Below are 23,051 nucleotides of genomic sequence, written 5' to 3'. Positions count from 1 at the left end.
AATACAAGTTTTTAAAAAAGGTTTAACTTAATAAATACAAAGATAACAGAAATTAATTTATTATTGATTAACTTATTGGTTAATGTCTTGGATAAATGTGTGTTATTTTCTATCTATCTATCTATCTATCTATCTATCTATCTATCTATCTATCTGTCTGTCTGTCTGTCTGTCTGTCTGGCCGTCCGTGTCTGCTTTTTCCATTCAAGTTCTCGAGTCTTGGAAAACGTGATATAATGAAAAAAGCGAGTGTTGGTAGCCCGTGGGGTGTCTGACGTGGGGTGCTCGCCCTCTAAATAAACTTTGGAGTTCAGAGGGGGGAAAGAGACTGCAGAGAGCTGAAGTCATCAGTTACTAGACGAGCATACGAGCTGGGAGCAGGCGAGAGAAAGGGAGAGATAGTGAATTGCTCAACCGTGAAACTGTGAGCTATAGAGATTTGAACAGAGAAGAGCGAAGTTTCGGCGACTATTTACCAATCAAGCGCCAAAGTTTCACTGAAAGTTTCTCGAGATGGTGTGATGAGGATGACGCGAGGACCTCCTACATGCCAGGCTCAATAAATAAAGTAACCTTCACACCTGGACGTGTCGTGTTGGATCACAGGATCACAGAGGGGAATACGCACAGTCATTAAGGAAGACAATCCAAATTGATCACCATGCCAATTTAATTTGATTCCCTTCTCCCTATTTTGCTTACAGTGCGCTGGATGGAGAACTAACACTTTCATTGTTTCAATGGAATGAGTGGCTCTCTCTTTGGATATCTCTCAGTGGCACATATGTGGATTGCCTCCAATATGTTACTGCCGAATCGGCCCAGGTGCATTTGGGCCATTGAAAATTCTGGTTCTCTTGCGCGTGAGCAGAGCTGGGGCTTCTGCCCGATTTAGGAATAACATATTGAGTTTTGCACAGATCAGAGTGCGCTAAGGGACATTGAAATTGACAAGACAAGCATCATTCCCCTGATTACTATGCAATTACAACTGATCTCCATTGTTTTGATCTTGCATTGTATGGAATACACAAACTGTCAGCAACACGGCACCAGGCACCGGCAACACAAACGTAAGTTCTGCGCGCTGCTGATCTGATGCTTTGCGCACACCTGCACCGTGACTTGTAGGCTACTGGCTGTTTGTGTGAATCGCTTTTTTAGTGGTCATGATGTTTTAAAACTTTTTCTCATTTTAAGAGACTTAAAAAGTAAAATGATTGTTTATATATAAAAAAAAGTCGCGTATGGAAGAATATTGATAATGATCAGGTGATAGGAAACTGATTAAGATAGGCTAAAGGTTTACATGAGAATGGAACTTTTTATTTATTTTATGTCTTGGCAAGGAAGACGCGCCATTGCAATAAATAAATAAATAAATAAATAAAATAATGTAAAACTCAAACTCTAAAAAGAAAACCAGCGGACTCGACATCTCTTCTGTGGTTCGGGATATGACAATATAGGCAGCTGACAACTAAAGCAGTTAGGAAGCTGCAACCAGCTGGAAGAACTGTGATTGAGTTATTGTTATCGAAGTATGCTATTTTTGTTCTTATGACCATCACTGTTTTCTTCGTTCATATTTTGTGACAAACGGCCTGGGTTGCCAAATGCGCTGTTTCCCGAAGAAATTGGCTATTTTTAAATTGTGGCAGCGGGATGATTTTTTCTTTCTTTTTTTAACCAGCCAACATCAGGTAAAATTAATTCAATTCAATTTTTTTTTTAAATTTTTTTTAGATAGGCAGAATATTTAGGCTATATATGGCAGAAACAATACAGTGAATGTAGTCTAGTTAAATAGTGTTTTAGAGTTAAGTTAGGCCAACACAAAAATAAACGATGGTAGACCTTACTCAGGGTAGATGCTATACACTTTATGCTGTTTATATGTTCAATAGTCATAGGCTATATGTCATGGGGGTATTTCTGTATACAGCCGTTTTCATTTGTGAAAAATGCAATATAATGTATCTACGCTGAGTAAGGTCCATATATGAAGTAATAGCAGTAAAATTCTAATCCAAGTAGCCTACAAGTAACATTACATGGTACAAGTAGGCTAGCCTACATTGTCCAAGCAATCCTCTGTCCAGTTAGCCTAAACATTTTCAGTGATTAACAATGCTTTATACAAGTTGAAAATGCATAACATTGATTGTAAAATGCGTGGAATACTTTGGTTTGTTTTTAAGGGGGTTGGTCTTAGCCTATTGGCAGCCTAATCAGGCTGGTTTTGGGATAGTTATAAAGACCTGGCAACCCTGCAAACAGCGTATAGCCTGTTGCTTGAGATGAGCCCGTGAAACTGCGCCTGTCACTAAAGAGTGACTGTGTTCCTCATGGTTTCGTTTTGATGGCTTAATTTAAGGGATATTTTACATAGGTTTCGCCACAGCGAGATTTGCAGAAAAAAAAAAAAACAGCTACTTAATCTTTTATTTGGGAAATGTTGCGCTGAGGTATCCTAAAAGATAGACGAGCTAGAAGACGCGCAAGTCACGACAGATGTTTTCTTTTTAGTAGACACTTGTGTGGTTTTATTCGGACACGTACCTCGGACAGACCGCTGGTTTTATAATGTGTTTTAAATCATGTAGGCCTATTAGGCTATGTTGCAGTTCTTAAGTTTCCTTTCATTGACGAGTTTTACTTGTGTTTTGCTTTACTCTCTCTTTCTGTCATTTTAGTTAACAGAGCGAGCATGTATTTGTTCATCATTATTATAGTTTCGGTGTGCACTGTTCGTCTAGTATCTGGCCAGTCCAGTTTCTTGTTAGGATCGCTCTCTAGCGGCCACTGCATTACGCTGAAAACCCTTGGTCCCTCGTGCGCTTGGTCCTTTTTACACATTTATTGACTGTTGCTGCTCACGGATAGGAAGACACCTCAGTAAGTTCAGTATTGACAGAAGTACAGTTTCCCCTTTTCTTTCAGTTTGCAACAATGTTGAATACATCCTTGAAAAACAAAGGTTTAAATTTAGTTGTTGGTCACACGTTTTCTGGCCCGAACCTCACTTAACGCCTGCACAGGGCCATTGGGGCATCTTTATAGTTGAGCACATAAAATACCTGCTAGTACATGTTTTATAATTTATTGCACAAATTTGAATAGCTTTAGTTGAGGGTAACATAAGGAATTCCCCATTTCGTTCAAAAGGCCCTTTTAATCAGAAGCATCAAGTCAAGGTTGTAACCAAATACTAAGGATTGTGGGGGACCAAGTGTAATTTGGAGGTCATGTCCCCCTCACTGTCTATGGTGGTTATGGTCCTGGATGAAGTATGTATATGAATATTTTTGTTTTACATAGGAGAAAGAAACACAAATTTGGGAAATAAGCAATGCATGCATGACAGGCTCCAGAACTGTGGAACTGAGTGTGATTTTTATTTTAATAAGCAAAGTAATATACAAATGTGATTTAAAAGGCTAGATTAGTATGAATGTATAAACATGTGGTCCAAATTAGTTGTGACAAAACCAATTAGAGCAATAGAATAGCTTTTGGTATCAGGGAGCCACAAAAATGCAATGGTGGCTATGTGGCACTCACTGGATTATTTCAAGTCTGATAGAACAAAATGATATTATGGAATTCAAAATACAAAACCCTTAGCCATATTTTCTTTTTAAAACTGAGATGGTGCCAGAATTGTGGACTGTGGCTAGGACAGTGTCTTCAGCATACTAAGTATGTGCTCTCTCATGTGGCATATTATGAGAAAAATATGCATCTAATCTGACTTTGACAGCTAGTTGAGCACACAGCTGTTATTTTGAATTTAAAGAGAAAACACTGTTGGGTTATCCTTAAAGAACAGATTTGTTTCGCTCATTTCAGCATATTTTTGATCAATTCATAGACGAGTCAAAATCTGATAATAATGGAACAACAGTTTTAAAAAGTGATTTTTCACTATTTACAACAGGATCTGAATTTTCATGGGTTTAAATAAAATAGTTTTTGTTATAAGAGACGATAAAACAACTTTTTGCCAAAAAAAAAAAAAAAAAAAAAAATCAACGAATTTGCGACAGCTGAATGTAGCCTGACATTTTTGTCAAGACAAACATGTCGGTCTCTGAGTAACATGAAATATTTAAACCATGAAATAAACTTCATTTAATGCATTTAAAAGCATTTTGAATGTCTACAGCACATTTTTTACCCACAAATCAAACATATTTCACATTATGCACGTTATCACGTCTGTCAAAAACTCGAGGCTGGATGTCGGTTGGAATATTAGAACTAAAATATTGACATGGGCATCAATCACTTCTCTGGATACTTGCCGGCTAAGAAATAAATAATTATTACCGATCCATCTGCTTTCAAATCCACATTATTTGAATCTCACGACATCAATGTCTGTCAAAAAAAAAAAAAAAAAAGTGATATCATCGCTTTTCGAGAAGACGGAGAATATGGCGGCCTGAGTGGTTTCAACATGCTGTCCATCAGAGATGATAATGTACATAATAGCTAAATTTGTTCTTCACTCGCTTAAATTAAATCGGAATGATCAGGGAACTGAGTGAAATACTTCACACTGCATGTTAAAGAGAATAAACCCCAATCCAATTGAAAAACTTCGCCAGGTTAGTAAACATCGTCCAACATGTGTTGGTTGGACGATTTTCTTGATTTGAATATTTTCAAAAAAATAATCTATTCTTGACTGATCTTTTTTTCATAATTTTGGCAATATATGAACTGTTAAATGAGTGAGCCTGAGATGAGTCCTTGTAGTCGACCAATTTGACTCCCATAATATATTATAAACTTGACAGATGATTTTTATAAAATGTAGCCTATATCACTATCTTCTCAGTTGTTTCAAAGATGAAGGCAATTATCAAAGTTTGTTAAAATATTGTTTAATTTTCCAATAAAGGATTATACATTTTTACATGATTTGTTGCATTTAATTACCCCTTAGCAGATTTTGACTCATTCCAAAGTGATGTTATTTTTAGATACAGGTGTGCAGGGTGATGAATCTTTTTATGTATGGTCAAATCTTTGCTGTTTAACACTTTGACAGTGAAGTGTGTCAAACATGATGACCGCTGTCCTCTTGATCTTGAATGCACCAGCCATCATCAGAGGCTGCTAATTAAGAGACTTAATAAGAGAAAATGCCTGTGATGGACAGAAACCTGGGTGAATGACCATGACTAATTTATCAGTTCACAGCGAGTGACCAAACGGTCGTCTGACCTCAAACACTTCCTGTGTTCTGTGTGTGAGTTTCTGTGTCTCTGTGTTGACAAGACACCACAAGGATTTGATTTGCATGTAAAATGGATACCTTTTTAATGCTAAAGTATTTGTAACATCTTATACTTATAACATCAGAATGTCTTTCTTGCATACAAATGCTTTGCAAGGGTGTTTTTTTATTATTATTTTTTATGTGAGTGTATTTGTGGTACATGTATACACTTTTGTCTAATAGCCTATGAGTGTACTAGGTCACAGAAGACATAAGGTGAGGTCACCATTTAAGTCCCTCACAGCTTTGTCAATGACAGTATGTGGTAACTAATTTCCTTGTGAAAAAAGTCATGGCTGTGTTTTTTAGTAAATTATCTCTGCTTGTGTGTGGCCTCCCCATGCTGTAAATATCCCAGGAAATTAATTGTGTCGGCTTGCCTCACCAACTCACACCACAAGTCTTTGGGCAATAAGCAAATGCTTTTGTTTAATGTCGATGTCTTACATTTTGTTATTTAATTAGGTTTTAACTCTGCCGCTTTACCGATAGATTCTGGGAATGCTTGCTTTTGTGGTCGTTGAGTTTGAACCGTGGCGAAGCGATTTCGAACGTTCGGATTTCAGGAGTGCTCGTGTGGTTGTTATGCAAGCCTACCCAGGGGCTGTGGCAGTGCAAGGGCATGCAGAATTCCTCTGTGTAAAGGGTTCTGTGAATTAGAGAGCTTTGGCAGGAACACATTTGGGCAAATGGACAGCAGTTGTAAAGATTGCTTAGATATGTCAAACAGAATATCCTTGATCTATGGCAATCTGGCGGCCAAGACTGAACTCTGAAAATCAGGGGAGGGGGACAGAAAAACAAAACAAAACAACGATGCCCGAGCCCGAGTTCAGTAGTATGGAATGTAAGAGCAGATCTAGATCTATCTATCTATCTATCTATCTATCTATCTATCTATCTATCTATCTATCTATCTATCTATCTATCTATCTATCTATCTATCTATCTACCTATTTATCATCTATCTATCCATCCATCCATCCATCCATCCATCCATCTATCCATCCATCCATCATCTGTCCATCATCCATTAACATAATGTTAAAAATAGATTTCTATTTCAGATAAATGCTGTTATTTTGAACAAAAACTGTATCAGTTTCCACAAAAAAATTTAACCGTTGGAACTGTTTTCAGTATTGATAATAATAAGAAATGTTACTTGAGCAGCAAATCAGCATATTAGAATTATTTGTGAAGGATTTTGTGACACTGAGGACTGGAGTAATGATGCTGAAAATTCAGCTTTGCCATCACAGGAATAAATTATATTTTCAGTTAGAAAGCAGTTATTTTAAATTGTAATAATATTTCATAATATTACTGATTTTACTGTCTTTTTTTCTTTTTAATTAACAAGTCACAATGAGTTTGTAACACACAGACTCATTGTGAGTCTGTTTGTTACAGTGATGTTAGGGTCCTTCATTTCCTGTCCTTTAACTGCTGCCTTATTGTTTAGATTTACTGATGCTTGTAGAAATCCTTACTATGTAACATTCTTTCAAGCCATATCATTTCAAATTACATAAGTGAAACTAGAAGCAGAAGCAATTTTTTTGCTTCTCTTAAGTTGAGCTAGACCAATCTTCGCTTTGCCCCTAACTCACCCTCATCCAGATGCTGAGACAGGGTCAGTCCCTTCTAAAATGCAGCGCCTTTAACCATCTGAGACTGACCTTTGAGAGACACCTGGAACCGATTGACTTTAATCAGAGATGCTCTCTGAAGCACCTTCCATTTTTTTACCTTACCGAATTCAACAAGGTACTGCACTGTACTTTACAGTATGATGCGAATAGATCAGTGAACGTCTGTTCTTCTCACAGTAACTGTGAACTCAATCACTTTTGACTTCTTCAGTTCCCGAGCCAAAACAATGAGGCCATAGTGCATAAACATTATTCACAATCCCTTGAGCAAAAAGCTGAAGAAAATGTTCTCTTAATCCCCTTGAACAGTCAGGAGGACTATTTCTCAGAAATACCATCTCTTTTTGTTTCAGAGTTGTTCTGTCCAGAAGGTTGTCAGGTCAGCGATCAGCTTTATAATTTAAGAGTAGATCTTATCTTAAGGGAGTTGTGAGTGAGAGTGTTTTTTAAATATGTCACTAGGACATTGAGAAACCTCTTTGTCAGGTGGGCAGCTTTTCAGCATGTATTCACAGCTGGAGGTCTCCGGTGGAGACGAGTCGATTCTGTCTGGGGTTTTGTCACAGTGTGGCCGCTCTGTTTGCTGGCTTATGAACACAAAGGCTACTGTGCTGCCGTTTGCGTGCAAACCCCGGTATGCAACGTGTCTCTGTTGATTAGTTTCTCTGCCGGGAGAATCCACAGATGACTGTGCTTCCTGTCGTGTTTATTATTACACTACATTATGGTCACTGTTGTAGCTTTAATTGATGGCTCTGTTCTTTCCTCAGAGAACCTGGAACCATTTAGTTGTACCCACCATTCGTGTTTGCTCTTATAAATGTTGAGAATGTCCAAGTAAATGCCAAGTATGTTTTGTTGTAACTAGGTGTTGACAGGAGAAAAAGAAAAATATTGGATTCCTGCATATTATATATTTTTTTAAAATGTGAAAATGTTTAACTAAAGTGTCATTTTTTCCTCGTAAAATTTGACACTTTTTTAGAGGAAGTAGACAGAAGGGGGGTGGGGTTGCATTATAGATGTCTTTCCTGTCATGTTTGATCAATTTAATGCATCATTGTTAAATAAAAGTATTATTTTCTTTAAAAAACAAAACGTATTGACCACATCACAAACTTTTAAACAATATACCATGGCATCAGGGCTTGAATTTAACACCAAATGCGGGTGAATTTCAGCAATGGCGTGCAACGCAGTCACTCCTACTAGCCACTTTGGCGGGTTGAATTTTATATATAACATACATTTTTCAATTGTAGTCTTCTTAAAAGGCATCTGAAATAAATAAAAAAAAACTAAGTGCAATGTAATGTTGTCAAAAATATAGATTTTTCGATACATATCGATGCTGAAATATCTGAAATGCTTACAATATTAATTTTCCGCTTAATAGATACACAATACCAGCAGTGCTGGTAATTGTATCACTTGTTTCATTTGCTCCGGAGGAATATTGTTGGTTACAGGGCATATTGCGCATATTGCGCATAATTTTACTCGTTCGTGCTCACACCCAAAGTGCGCGCACAGAAAGCTGCCTCTCAGTACAAAATTGAGTTCTTTTTTGCTGCAAGTGAACGTAAACAGTTGAGAAAGAAAACACATGTGTAACAGTATAATGGATCCGTGCATTCGGTCTTAAACTGACAGCAGCCTAATCTAACTGCTGCCAAATTATGAGACATTAAAAATATCTATCTGGCAGTTTTTCCCCATGGTATCAATGTCAGTGAAAATGCTGAGTGGCTAATAACTTTGGTAAACCACTAGCCACAGTGGCTGGTGAGCAAAAAAGTGTCAAGCCCTGCATGGCATTAAATGTGAATTGATGTAACACGCTACTTTAAATACCTTATATGATGCCACTAGTCTTGCAAACTATGGAAGTAATACAGTGATTATTTAGTCCTCAAAAGTGTCTATTGAATCAGTGACTTTATTTACAGGCAGATGGATAAAAAAAAATCCTGTGTGCCCTTTACTCTTGATGAGATGCGTAAAAGCAGCCAATCAGGTTAGAAATAGCCAGAATGAGAAAACAGAGAGTAGTGAGACTATTAACATACATGAAAACTGTTGGTGGTGCAACAAAGTTTAACTTTATGGAAATGAGCAGTGATGATGCAGCAACTACTGCTTGATAAGAGAGAACTTTAAAACAGAAAAACAAAATATACATTACATACAGTAACAGAATAAACATGTTACATTTGATCTAAATATGCTAGATTTTAGAATAATATAATTTACCTTTTTTTTTTGCAATCTGCCCATATTTTGCCCATCTTGCTTTATTTTGCGACGACAAGCTGACTGCACATTATCCCTCACAAAATATATAAGTAATATTGTAGCTGTGTAACACTTGGAAATGAAAGAAAAGGCCTAGACTGACACCAGTGGTTTCACTCTCCAGAAAATACATAAATTATGTATATCCATTACACTTCTCAGATCTTTACATTTTCATTCATCATTTTGAGCACACATGTTATTTGATCCTAATGTGAAAATGATGTTTCTACCACAGAGGGTTCAGGGGTGAGCACCCAGGGATGCCAGGGAGGCTGTCAGACCTGCTCCGTTTACAATGGCTGTCTGACGTGCAAACCCAAGCTTTTTATTCACCTGGAGAGGGACGGGATGAGGCAGATCGGAGTGTGCCTGGCCTCCTGCCCCAATGGTTTCTACGGCACCCGTTCCCCCGACAGGAACGACTGCACGAGTAAGACGCATGTTTCACCTCAGCTTCTCCTTGAAATATTTACACTACAGACGGCTTTGTCTTAGTTACGGTATAATGAAACTATGGGCTTTGATATGCATGCTACAGCATTCTCTTCTCAGTTCAGGCAATGTGGTAATGAGTGCATAACCTGTCTTCCAGAGTGTGGGTCAGAGTGCGACTCGTGCTTTAACAGGAACTTCTGCCTGCGCTGCAGAGCGGGATCCTACTTGCACAAGGGCAAGTGCATGGAGAGCTGTCCAGATGGGCTGGTGCCCAGCGAAACCAAGAAAGAGTGTGTCCCTGGTGAGTGCTCAGTTTAGTGCCACAGATATAATAGACTAGTTTTTAGCTTCCTTTTTCTGTGGCCACCAGTGTTGTGTAAGCTATACTTGAAACTGTAGCTTTCCAAGCTACAAGCTAATCATAATTTGATGAAGTAAAACTACACTACACGCTACATATCACTGTTGGGTGGAAACCTCTATATATCTCTAAAAACGCTACTTTCAGGAAATTGAAAAAAATAATGAAACAAAACGTTGTCAATGTTGATATTGTGGCTTTATATATGGTCAGAGACTTGCATGTGCCATTATATTGTTAACATTTTCCCAAAATCGAGCTCAAATGGAGTTACGATGTTTTTGACCAGCACATTTCTGAGAATTTCATTAGAGAATTTCATTAGAACGGCTGCATCTGAGGCAGTAAGTGCATTGCATTATGTTTTCATCAACTTCTTAAGTTTACTGTAGCTATGTGGGTGCTCACTTTTTACTGTCATTTGGCCAAAATCTCATATTATTAAAGACAAAGTGCTACGCAGGGACTATTTAATGACTCAAAAACAAATTCTAGACTAAGACTCTCTTTTCTGCTCATCAAATTAATAAAACATAAAGAAAATGATGCACTTATTCAAACAACCAGTTCTTTATTTACCCTTGCATTGCAAACAAGCAGACCCGGTCCAAAATGTGTAAGGCACTTCATTCACGGTAGAGGCAGGGTGGAGTTATGAGGTTTGAGTGACAGTTTGAGGATCCAATGGAGTTACGAGGTTTAATCACAAGCTCTTTTTAATACTTTTCATTGGTTAATATTTGCAAAACCCACAGACAGAAATAAAGTGTGAACAATAGTAAATGATAGAAATATTACGAAATATGGAGATACAAGGTTTCTGCCCGACAGCGATAATATTAAAGAGAGGATCACTAGAATGAATCGATTCACTAGAATGAATTAGACTTTCCACTGCTACATATAAGAGAGAGGGCCGTCTAAAAACAGCCATGTGGAGTTTAGATGCACAACAACATTATTTGTAGTTTGTTAAAAACTACATGTCATGAAATAAAACTACTACATTGAAACAAATTGGTGTAGAAACATTTTAGTTAGTAGTCTTACTACATTTAGTTAGTGTCTCCCCTATAATTATAAATGTAAATATAATGTGTGTGTGTGATGGTTTTACAGCATGTCCTGTGGACTGTGACTCCTGTCAAAACAGTGACACGTGTACGAGGTGTGTGCCGGGACACTACCTCCTAAATGGGCAATGTCATCACATCTGCCCAGACAAGTTTGAGCCCAATGACTCAGTGGAGTGCATCCCAACAGGTCAGTCTCTGACATACTGTACATCTGCTGTCAAAACCCCTGCAGTGCTGTATGCGTGTGTTATGTTGCTTCACTGATTTGTTAACTGTGTTTTAGTGCACTGTGAATTGGGCGAATGGAGTGAGTGGAGCCCCTGCTCGCGCTTGGGAAAAACCTGCGGCTTCAAATGGGGTGAAGAAACAAGGACCAGGAGGGTCCTACAGAATCCTTCTCCAATGGGGAGCCCGTGCCCACAGACTTCTGAGAAGAGGGAGTGCTTTGTCAAAAGAAGAAGATGTAAGTGGCCAATATAATTATTGATAAATAGGCCCGATCGTCCCTGAAAATTGTAAGTCTGATCACTTAGAAAAGTAAAGAAGTAATAATAGCGATGCTTGACTTAGCGAATGGAATTGCTAGTAGGCTGTTATCCATTTTCCACATCTACAAAAAACATTGACTCTGCTCATTTTATTATCATATAAATGCTTGTTTTGTATCGTCTGGATTGTAATTCTAAATGTAAGAGCCAGAATTATTTCCCAACCGATGCAAAACAAATACATGGAGCAGATTCAAAGATCTGTGCTGTTGTAATCTTAACCATATTTGGCCAGTTATGTTTTGAATGTTTATTTGTATAGTGGTATTTGTGGGACATTGCTGCTTTATGACAGACAGCAGGCCAACTCGATGCTCCATCGCTCTCCACCTCATAAACAGTCAGGGCCTCAGCGCAGAGAGAGGGAAGAGAGGAAAATAAAGGAGGTGGAGATTTAAATTTGAACTTCTCTGACTCCAAAGAACAATGATATCACTTGATCACGCACAAAAATGCAACAGAAAAACACAAAAAACACGTCACAATTAAAGGTGAACTATGCAGTTTTTTTTTTACCTTAACTGGACAGCTTCGGAGTCATTGGAATGGTTATATGACTGTTTTCGGGTTGAATGGTGGTCTTCTCGCACCCCCCTAGCACCTTTGAGCAGAAAAACCACCCTTGCAACTTTGGGCTGGCGGGTCTCAGGTCTCAGGTATCAGGTCTCGCGATGTAACAAATTGCTTTATGGCACTGCACACATACACTATATAAACATTTATATGCTAGCCTTCTGTGTATCATACATACCTCAGTGGACATGGCTTTGTGCATTTGCCGGGTTCTTTGAATACAAATGCACATGACATGAGGGAGAAGATGGGAGGCGGGTGAGTCGCCAACGAGTTTTGACGACAGTGTTGTCAAATATCTATTCCGAAGCTGTAGGGGGAGCTCTATAGAGAAACCCGCGAGCAAAAAGCGAGAAAACAGCGAAGAAATTGCCAAAACCATAGATATCATATAATAAAGGCTAGATGTCTCGTGCACGCTGCTGGCCAATGGAGGTCGACGTCCGCACGTGGCGGCCATCTTGCCACAGACAGCTCGTTGTTTTAATGCTGCATGTACTTTTTAAATAACCATAACTTGCTCAATTTTCTACCGATTTTCAAACGGTTTGGTTTGTTATAAACGTCAGAGATGTAGTTATGACACTGCATACATATGAATAATTATAACATACATGTTCAAGCATTCGGAATTATAGCCACGTTAATAACATTTGTAAGAAACCAAACCGTTTGTAAATCCGTCAAGATTTCAGCGAGATAAGAGTATTTGTGTTCGTGCTGATCACTCACCTTACATCAGGTACCACAGAGCCCGCCCTGAAAGCCTGCCTGTGACAAGATGGCCGAACGGTGATGCCGGAAGAGACTCCACCGTAAGACAGCTAGCCTTTATTATATGATATCTATGGCCAAAACTGCATAGCGCTGCTTTAAAGGCCCGTTCATACCTAGGATGATAACTATACTTATAACAATAAATATCAGTTCTAAAATGGTTCTAAATATAAAAGAATAGAGTCCACACCACAACTATTACAGTAACGACACAGAAACTATATCGTTGGAATCACTTTCAGAACGATTTTTTTTCTAGCTGATGAACGATAAAAAAGACAGCCAATCAGAATCCACCTGCATTTAAAGCGCTAGATGACATAACTGCAGTGTTTGCTTAGAATAAAAATAAACGATATCGTCTGCTGCTGTGGACACATATAGTTATTGTTATAGTTAACTATATATATATATATATATATATATATATATATATATATATATGTAGTATACAGTATATATGCAATTAGCAGGAAAGTATTGATAAATAAATCTGGCTGTTTTAGTATAATAAATTCAGTATAATTAACTTAAAATAACATAATTAATAACTAACAGAACTGTTAAATTATCAGGTCACCTTCATGTTATTTGTGAGTTCCAAATCAGTCACTTATGAGGTTCCTTTTTATGTAGGAACAGAGCTTCCATCTCATCTTAGAAGTGTGTTCTCTCTTTCAGCAGAACCTCTTTGCTTTTTGAGAAAGACTTTTTGTTCCATGTTAAATCAAAGGAGTCAGTGCAATGTTGATCCGCCGGGGGCCACAGCTGAGGGGTGCGTTTCAGGCTCGGTTATCGACCTCGCCCCCGCTTGTGATTACCCAGCTGCCCCAACTCCTAGAACATCAACTGCGCGCTAATTATCTGCCGGGGTTCTGTCCTGTCCGTGTTTATGTTCCACATACACCAGCAGGGTCAGTGGTCCGACCCCCGCCAGCTCAAAGTAATCCCAAGCCGCCCTCTGACACTGATACATCCTCCTTGTCCGCCCCCCACTCCCGATACACACACACATGCAACTGCTTTACTTGTTGTTGCCCTAGCCAAATTCATTCTTCTCCCGTTACTTGTCATTTGTTTTTCTTTCGTGTTCTCCCTCTGACTAATCCTGACCTTTTTCTTACACATCTTGTCCAAACGCAACCCTGTGTCTGGCCCCTGTCCTTTCCCTTTCAGACTTTCTAAAAACTCAACTCCTGATGTCAACATGTGCTCATTTAGGTTTTTAATATTGAGATAGAGACTGACTGACTTACATAGATAGATAGATAGATAGGTTAGATAGATAGATAGATAGATAGATAGATAGATAGATAGATAGATAGATAGATAGATAGATAGATAGATAGATAGATAGATAGATAGATAGATAGATAGATAGATGGATAGAGATATTTTTGTTTGAGTTTTTGTGTGTGTGTTATCTCAATCGTCCACTGAACTCTGTATGTAGCCCTGCATGCCTCTGCCGTCCACACTAGCACCAACCTCCCTAAGGGAGAGCAGCTATACTGGGCCTTCAAAGCCCGGGCATTCCTCCTGTGGGACGAGCCAGAGCCCTTAATCCCCGCCTGGCTCCTGCCAAAAGCCCCCGGACGACAGCACGCCTCCCTCCACCCCACCCCACCCCATCCCACCCCCAGGGTTCATTAATGAAAATGTGCCCCACTGCACCCGACATCATATCCTATTTCAACCACCTCTGCCTCTGTGCCCTTAACAGCAGCAGACTGGGATGATTTGGGTTGTCAGGGTTGATTTTAGAGCATTTCACATTTTCAATCTTCCATCTGTCCTGGCATACTTTTCACCCTCTCATCTCCATCCTCCTTTAAGATCTCCTTCTTTTCTCCCCTCTCAATCACTCTTTCAAGAATAATGTATAATCAGAGCCAGATGACTCCTCATTTCACCTATGTTGAAACATCTAGATAGACACAACTATGAGACAAACTTGTTCCAAACCATTCCTAGCTTGCAACATATCCTAGAGGAGGATGGAACTGCAATCCATTGATTCGTCCAGAAATGATGAATAGACCCATTATCATGTGGCTATTTTCAGTTGTTGATAGAGCACCTGTAAACTTATGCTCAGATTCAACTTTAAATGGAAGCCGTGTGCCATCAAAGAGTAATACAAAACTTTTAGAAAACACTTCATTTCTCATAATATTTCACTTCACATATTTCAATATTTCATTACACTTTATTCTACCTTTCAAAAGTTTGGGGTCAGTGAGCAGTAAGATTTAATACTTTTATTCAGCTAGAGCTCTAAATCAGCATATTAGAATGATTTCTCAAGGATCATGTGACACTGAAGACTGGAGTTAATCTTACTTTTAATTCTTATTTTGCACTTTATCTCCTTTTTTACATTTTAAATGCACTTGTCTAAGGCAGAAACAGGCTTCTAAAACTAGAGTATCCCAAAAGAAGAATTCACAAAATAATCTATTTCTCAATTGTTTCTCCTATAGCAATGAGATTAAATGGAGAACAAATGGGGACTTTTCCAGTGGAACTTTCCTGTTTTTTCAGATGGGGCTCCTGAGAAAAATACATTAGTATTCTCACATGGGTCTCCTATTTTCTGATTTCTCATCAAATTCCTTTTAGCCCACATGATCTGCTATGCTATCCATTTTAATTTTATGACACTGTATTTTATACTGCATGACATAAATTGTCGTATTCGTGTCAAAATTGATACGTAAATGTTACATAACTCCAGTAGGTCTCTTGCATGAGCTTTGAACAAGCAACCTCTGATCCATGACATTTTCCACTAGGATTGCCTCTGCTACTTCAGTGGTGAACCAGATGCTCAAGAACATGCTCCATCGCTGAGGAAATCACTTGTATTAATTTCGTCGCTTGACTGTTTACTGAAAAACTTGACAGCCTTCCATCTCCGAAAGAGTGGCAGTAAACATCTCCATAATAATTGGCACAGCGCTCTGGTCATGTTACGCCTTGGTTTATGGGAAAGGCAGAGGATTACGCCTAATCCACTGATCTCCAAATCGTCACGACAAAGACAACAGTGTGCGTGAAGGGGAACTTCCTGTGTTTAAAGAGACGGCGAGAGGGGAGGTGACGACAGCGAGTGAAATGTGTGTGCGCGCGTGTGTATGTTTTGATCGGTCAGACACCGTACATGAGTCGGCCCGTTCAGAATGCACAGTGCAATCACAACATCCTCGAGCCCACGAGAGGTCGAGGAGGGGGATTTCACTTCATCCTCCTGAACTACTTTCAGTCACAAAACAAGAGTCGTCAGTGGCCCCCTATCGCCCTGGCTAGACCCCAGGAATGTGTGGGTCAGTGTGGGTTGCAGTGGGCAGGGAGTCCGGAGAGAGTCCGGCTGATTAGTAGAGCCTGCTTTGGGGGGAGAAGCGGGGGAGAGGTGGCTGTCCACCTCAGCACTTTTCCAATCCTCATCTGTGCCCCACCGATAAGCCTCTGACAATAATGGAAATTGGCTAGCCGTGAGCGTTGAGCAACGGCGAGATAAAGTAATATTAACAGAATTTGTATTTTGAGTCTTTCTATTTTTGATGTGCTAATCGGTTGTTAGCTTATTCTGCTGTCAAACATTCAGCTGGGCGGCTTCACCGTGGTTGCTCATCTTGACAGTTTTATTCCAAAGAGACGTACTGTGCAGTAATTGCAGGAATCATGTTCCTGGAAGAAACCGGACTGGTTGCTCAAGAGCACAATGGAGATAAAGTTATCTGACTCTGCAATTGATGGGTCGCCGCCTACCTTTTTGCATTTCCAGTGTATAATTAATCAGAAAAGGAAAATGCTGTCATATTTACTCACCCTCATGTTGTTCTTAAACAATATGCTGTTATTTTTTGTTAAAGGCAGGGTAGGCAATTTCAGAGAGGCTAGCAATAGCGAGCTAGCTTTGAAATCATAAGATCCCACCCTCCCTTCACAGCGTCCAACATTTGCACTATATTCTTTCTGAAGGAACAAGTAGCTGTGTGAGAAACTGAAATTTATGATCGTTCATATCAACACTCAACACCAGGATTGATGTCATATTCATTCTTAATATTATTTATATACCATTATAGTATTTATTCATATTTTGAATTTTACTTTTAGGTTAAAGGGTAACTAAACCCTAAACCAACTTTTTTTAGTTAATAATCTGTAAGAATGGGGCTTTATTAGTGCTGTTCATTGATTCAAGTAATTTTTTTGACATTTGTGTTTAAAGTGTTTTAATTTTACTAAATATGGACGTCTGAGTGCTGCCCTCTTCAGGTTGAACAGTGGCTACTGCAGTTGAATTTTCCTATTGGAAGTTGTGGTACCCTCTGACATCAAAGGGTACCAGCTAACCACGCCCTTGCCTACAGAGAGATACGTCTCAGATGCACGCCCCCTCTCCACTGGGCTCTGCCTACTTTTCCAGCATTTTTCAAATATTGCCAGTGGGTGGATTCAGGCTCTGACCAGGGGTTTAGTTACCCTTTAAAGGAGAACTCCGGTCAATTTTAACATTGAGCTAATTTTTTTGTAAATTTGGAGTGCTGTCAGTACAGAGAACAACGTCAAAAATCGGTGTTGCCTACACCATGTTATCCTCTTTTTAAAATTTGCACCCTGTTGACTTGAATGGGGCAAGTTTTAAACCTGCTTTTAGCCTCTTAACATCCTTGATGTGTCATTACAAGTGCCCAGCCATGTGAGTGATTCCTTTAGAGTTAACACGGGTGAATCTGACTGCAGTAGATGTGAAAGATATGAATAAAAGTGATGTTAATTCAGCCAGCGCACATACCTGTATTTACATCCTGTTTTCGGTCGAAGTCCACAGTAGTCGATTGTCGAGTTCACACGCGTGATCATAGGTAACTAACTAACTGCGTGAACTCGACAATCGACTACTGTGGACTTCGACCGAAAAAGGGGACAAAAGTAGGCAACACCGATTTTTGTCGTTCTCTGTACTGACAGCACTCCAAATTTACAAAAAAAATGAGCTCAATGTTAAAATTGTTCTCCTTTAAGCTTTAATCATTTTATTTTTGTTTTATTTAATTTTTAGTTTTAAAGTTCACTATAAAAAAAAACCTCACACCTCATAAATTAAATGAAGGTTAGAAAATAATGACAGGATTTACATTTTTCAGTAAACTATCCCTTTAAAACACTGATCAACCATTCTTTGACAGTGTTAAAGAAAGACAAATGAAATGGAAAAGGTTGTTGTACAAGACTGTCATCTTGTGGTAGACCAGACGCAACCAATCGCACACCCCACCAGATGGTTCTGCTGTTTCACAACTTTATAAATGGGTCTTCAACCTGGATTCCATCAAACTCTTAATAATCTATGAAAAATACTTTTAAATAGAAGTGATGATTGCTGAAGGGATGTCTCCCAACCAAAACAGTCCAAAATTAAGAACAATGGTCATCTTAGGTTGAATGAGTAATTCCATCTGGAGCGGGAGAGAGATGAAGGATGATGGGAAAATCACTAAAGCCTGATTAATAGAATGATAGAATGATTCAACATGCCTGTATGGGAAATAAATCAGCTCAGATGCCGGCCAAACTCTGACTGGTCATATTGTGTGCGCACTTTTTCTGGTTACAATACTTTCTTTTATTCCAGATGAATGAGCAAAAACATTGCGATTGTTACTTTTGAACACACCCCAAACAGTAAATGTAAACGTGTAACTTATTCATTTAATAGATTTTTAAATAGAATTTCAATTTTAATAGAATATATTTTAAAATGTATTTTGTTGCTTTGATAGGAAAGCTGTTTTTTTTTAGCATCATTATTCTCATATGCTGATTTAGTGCTCAAGAAACAGCTGTTTTTTATGTGGAAAGCATGATTTTTTGATGAATAGAATGTTTTAAGTAACAACATTTATTAAATAGAAATCTTTTGTAATGTTATAAATGTCTTATACTGTCAACTTTGTTCAATTTGATGCATACTTGCTGAATAAAACTTTTGAACTGTAGTGCTACATCAGATCGTGTATTTTTTTTTTTTACTATTGTACTATTACTTCTCTAAGTGATCAAATTTTCTCCTGGCAGACGATAAAATTGACAAAAAACACAGATTTATTCTATATTTTAATGTTAAAAAAGTGTCTCACACTGTCACCAATTGTCCTTGCAGGTAAGCCACCGAAAGGCCAGCGGCGGAGAGAGAAGAAAAAACCCTTCAACCTGCAGGAGAAAGACAACGTCGAGGCCCGTCGAGAGAGGAAGAGAGAACGAGAGAAGGAGACGATCGACCGAGAGGACTCTGAAAGCCGGAACAAAACAGAGCACCGTCGCAGGAGGGACCAGAGCAGGGACGCTGGAACAGTATAGAGAGATGCTGCTCCTCGCTGCTGCTCCTCTGCTGCTGCTCTTCTTTCCCCTATCAGTCCGTGTCACCCCCTCACTCTCTTAACCCCTCGCCGAGGGGGTGTTGCTGCTACCTGTATAATTTAAACGTATACTGTATATGCACGTGAGAGAGGGGACGCTCGTCATCCACACAGTTGCAGACAGTCAGGACGCCCCTCGAACTTCTCCTTCAGAGGGCACCCTTCACCCCCGTGGGCCCGGTCTGGTGCTGGATTGAGGCTGAACTGTGTATCGTGGGGCTGGGCATGTCCGATGATCCGTGGAATGTTTTTTTTTTTTAAAGGGGGTCCAGGTACAGCACTGTATCATGGTTTGAATGTAGGTTTTTGAGACATTAAAGTAGAGTTGTTGTATAAACGTCTGTATTTTTTTATTTTTGGGGGGCTGAGTAAATTAAAAATGAGCATGCTTACTGCCACCGCGGACATTGCCTGCCGCCAGAGGCTGAGACTGCATGTTGATTGGTGTAAATGGCTAATGAACTGGCTTTCTTCATACTGGATGAGCAACAACACTCTCGCTGCAACGTTTTAACTTCAGTTTTCTCCGAACAAAGTGTTGATTTGCCTGTCTGTATAAACAGGATCTGAGCTTTCCATTGAAGCCATCTGACCAGAAATCAAAAGCACCTGTATGTCAAATAAACAATACTGAGTTTGTATTCGTTTGTAATTTATTTATTGTCTCGACAAGCATAAATATACATCAAACACAACAGTAGCTTAGCTATAAATGTTTGGTGATGCATAACACCATTTAAAGATACAAATGTGTGATTTCTTCCTCATTTATTATATATCCACATTTAATTTTCTCTGTGAACATTACAGTTTTTCTCCATTGGTTTGGCTCATTTCTTGAAACAGAAATTACATTCTCAAAACTCTAAGATCATTTGGCAAAACAGTCTTACAGTTCAGCACAACACTATAGCTCACTTGCAAAAGCTCAAATCTCTCCCAAAACTGTTCACTCATGCTTCAAAACTAAATTGGTTTCCCATGTAAAGAGTCAGTGCCACGAAAATGGCAAAGATCCTTCTCAATTGCTTTGGCTCACTTCTTGAAACAGACCGGACGTTCTCAACACTCTTGGTGCTTTTGCCAAAATAACGTGGATGGTTCGGCACAACACCATGGTTCACCTGCAAAAGCTCATACCTCTCCCAAAACAGTTCACTCATGTGTCAAAACTAAATTTCCTTCTCATTTAAACAGTCAGTGCCCCCAAAATGCTTTGTCCCTTTGGCATTGTGTAAGCACTGCAAGTCAAAATGTTTAGATGTTTTGTCACTGGCAGAGGACCATTGAAATATCCCTCATGTCCACCTTTCAGTCTTAGCCCAGTCCTTCATTGACAATGGTTACTGTACTGTTTTTTGTCTAGCTAACAGAATACAATTGTGTATAAAACTGAAAAAAAGAAATAGGATTTTATGGTAAGAGTAGCCTCCAAGGTTTGACATCACACACTGCACTCATACTGCCAAGGAAATTGTAACCATTATCATTCACACACATAAAGTAACTTCCATACATCAGAGTAATAAGAAAATGTATACAGCATAATATACTGTAATATAAACACACAAACAAAAAACAATGAAAATGATATGCAGCCTACAGTGCTGTAAATAAAGCTGGAGTTTCACAACTAACAGTTCTTCACTGGTCGCTGTCCTCACCTTCCCTCTCCTGGCCACCATCCTCACCCTCCTGGCCATCCACACGCTGCTGTCTGTCTGGCCACAGATTCTCGTCCACATCACAGCGTATATTCTACCTTGCGATGCAACGAGGGAAGAAACAGCGTGCATGTCACAACCATCCCCTACACTGATCTCCTGTAATATCCTCACACGCAGCGTCCATTGCATGGAGCAGGGACCTCTGATCTTGAGCCCGATGCTCATACACTCTCCACCTCCAAGCGGAGAAATACTCCTCAATAGGATTGAGGAAAGGAGAGTAAGGTGGTAGGAACACCATGACCATCCTTGGATGGATAGTGAACCAGGCCCTGATGAGCGGGCCACGGTGGAAATTCACATTGTCCCATACAATGACATATTGTGGTAGCCCTACGAGACCTCTCTCATTTTCAGGGATCAAATCAAAATGAAGGCGGTCCAAGAAGATGAGGAGCTTCTGTGTATTGTATGGGCCAAGACTGGGGATGTGAGTGGCCACACCATTCTCAGATATGGCAGCACACATAGTTATATTGCCCCCTCGCTGGCCTGACATCCACCATGGCCTGGTGGCCAATAGGCCAATAATATTATATGGTATAATATATATATATATATATATATATATACACACACACACACACACATATGGTAGGCTATTCATGGTATTATGTTCTTGACTAATTTTGACAATTGAACAGACTATTGTGCATGTGATGACTTATACAATGAAATGACGCTGACACATTTTGGAGCGAACAACCATTAGACTGAGAATCAACAATCAGTTTAGATCAACAAGATCTATTCACTTGGAAATTGTGCTAAATGTAGGCTACCTGTACTTAATCATTTGCAAAGATGTACTGAGACATTGAGACAATTTGATGAAATGAATGAGAAATTCAATTCTGTTGTGAACAATTGCCAAGTGGTTTGGAGGTTTGTCCATGTTGTTTTGAGAATGTCATTTCTGTTTCAAGAAATGAGCCAAACCAATGGAGAAAAACTGTAATACATAGATAGATAGATAGATAGATAGATAGATAGATAGATAGATAGATAGATAGATAGATAGATAGATAGATAGATAGATAGATAGATAGATGGATGGATGGATGGATGGATGGATGGATGGATGGATGGATGGATGGATGGATGGATGGATGGATGGATGGATGGATGGATGGATGGATGGATGGACTGACTGATTGACTGACAGCCAGACAGACAGACAGACAGACAGACAGACAGACAGACAGACAGACAGACAGATAGATAGATAGATAGATAGATAGATAGATAGATAGATAGATAGATAGATAGATAGATAGATAGATAGATAGATAGATAGATAGATAGATAGACAGTTTTGAAGTGTTGATAGTAATTTACAAAAGTAATAAATAAAAATATGATTTATGTTTATACTGTTCACATAAAAAACTATACACGACTTTGCTATAGGATGCTACAAAATTACTTTAAAAATAACAATAGGCCTTTAATAATAATGTTCAAGGATAAATTAGTTTGTAAGAGTTCCAATTATATACATAAATAAATTCACACACACACATATAAAATGTAATTAGGGGAGAAATTTATACTTTTACATTGTTTTTTTTTTGTTTTGTTTTTTTTTGTTACAATTTTGTGTTATAAATTTCTGTTCTTATAAAGTTTTCTAATGTATCCTCCCTCGTTGTTTTATTTAGAAGGTTAAAATGATGTTATCATAAGACGTTTGAAATGTTTTGAAATGTATACTCATCATACAGTATAATTGTTGAAATCTGGCCCAGCATAGTAGTAAATATACCAATAAAAACACTGTTTTTGTCCTTTTCGCAAAGATTGGTCTGAAAGGTTAACCAGGTCGTTGTGCGCGTCTCATCCTGTCCAGTAGGTGGCGGTGGCGGTTATGATCGTGGTCCTTC

The 23,051-nt window shown here is 38.9% G+C and overlaps 1 protein-coding gene across 1 annotated transcript; it reads left to right on the top strand.

Moving 5' to 3' along the window:
- The first annotated feature begins 324 nt into the window (after nucleotides 1-324).
- rspo3 (R-spondin 3) lies at nucleotides 325-20,081 on the top strand. Its single transcript, XM_084089886.1, has 6 exons — nucleotides 325-1,073; nucleotides 9,479-9,673; nucleotides 9,836-9,979; nucleotides 11,159-11,302; nucleotides 11,399-11,578; nucleotides 19,186-20,081. The coding sequence occupies exons 1-6, from the start codon at nucleotides 980-982 to the stop codon at nucleotides 19,380-19,382; spliced, it is 954 nt and encodes a 317-aa protein (XP_083946012.1). The 5' UTR covers nucleotides 325-979; the 3' UTR covers nucleotides 19,383-20,081.
- Nucleotides 20,082-23,051: the final 2,970 nt, after the last annotated feature.

Source organism: Abramis brama (assembly GCF_963993115.1).
Source record: "Abramis brama genome assembly, chromosome: 17".
Taxonomy (NCBI): Eukaryota; Metazoa; Chordata; class Actinopteri; order Cypriniformes; family Leuciscidae; genus Abramis; species Abramis brama.
The sequence above is the reverse complement of the archived record's forward strand: the minus strand, read 5'-3'. Positions and strand labels throughout refer to the sequence as shown.

Coding starts and splice junctions, on each gene's coding strand:
- rspo3 (XM_084089886.1), top strand. CDS start 980: ATGCAATTACAACTGATCTCCATTGTTTTGATCTTGCATTGTATGGAA. Junction 11,303..11,398: donor AGTGGAGTGCATCCCAACAG/GTCAGTCTCTGA, acceptor ACTGTGTTTTAG/TGCACTGTGAATTGGGCGAA. Junction 11,579..19,185: donor CTTTGTCAAAAGAAGAAGAT/GTAAGTGGCCAA, acceptor TTGTCCTTGCAG/GTAAGCCACCGAAAGGCCAG.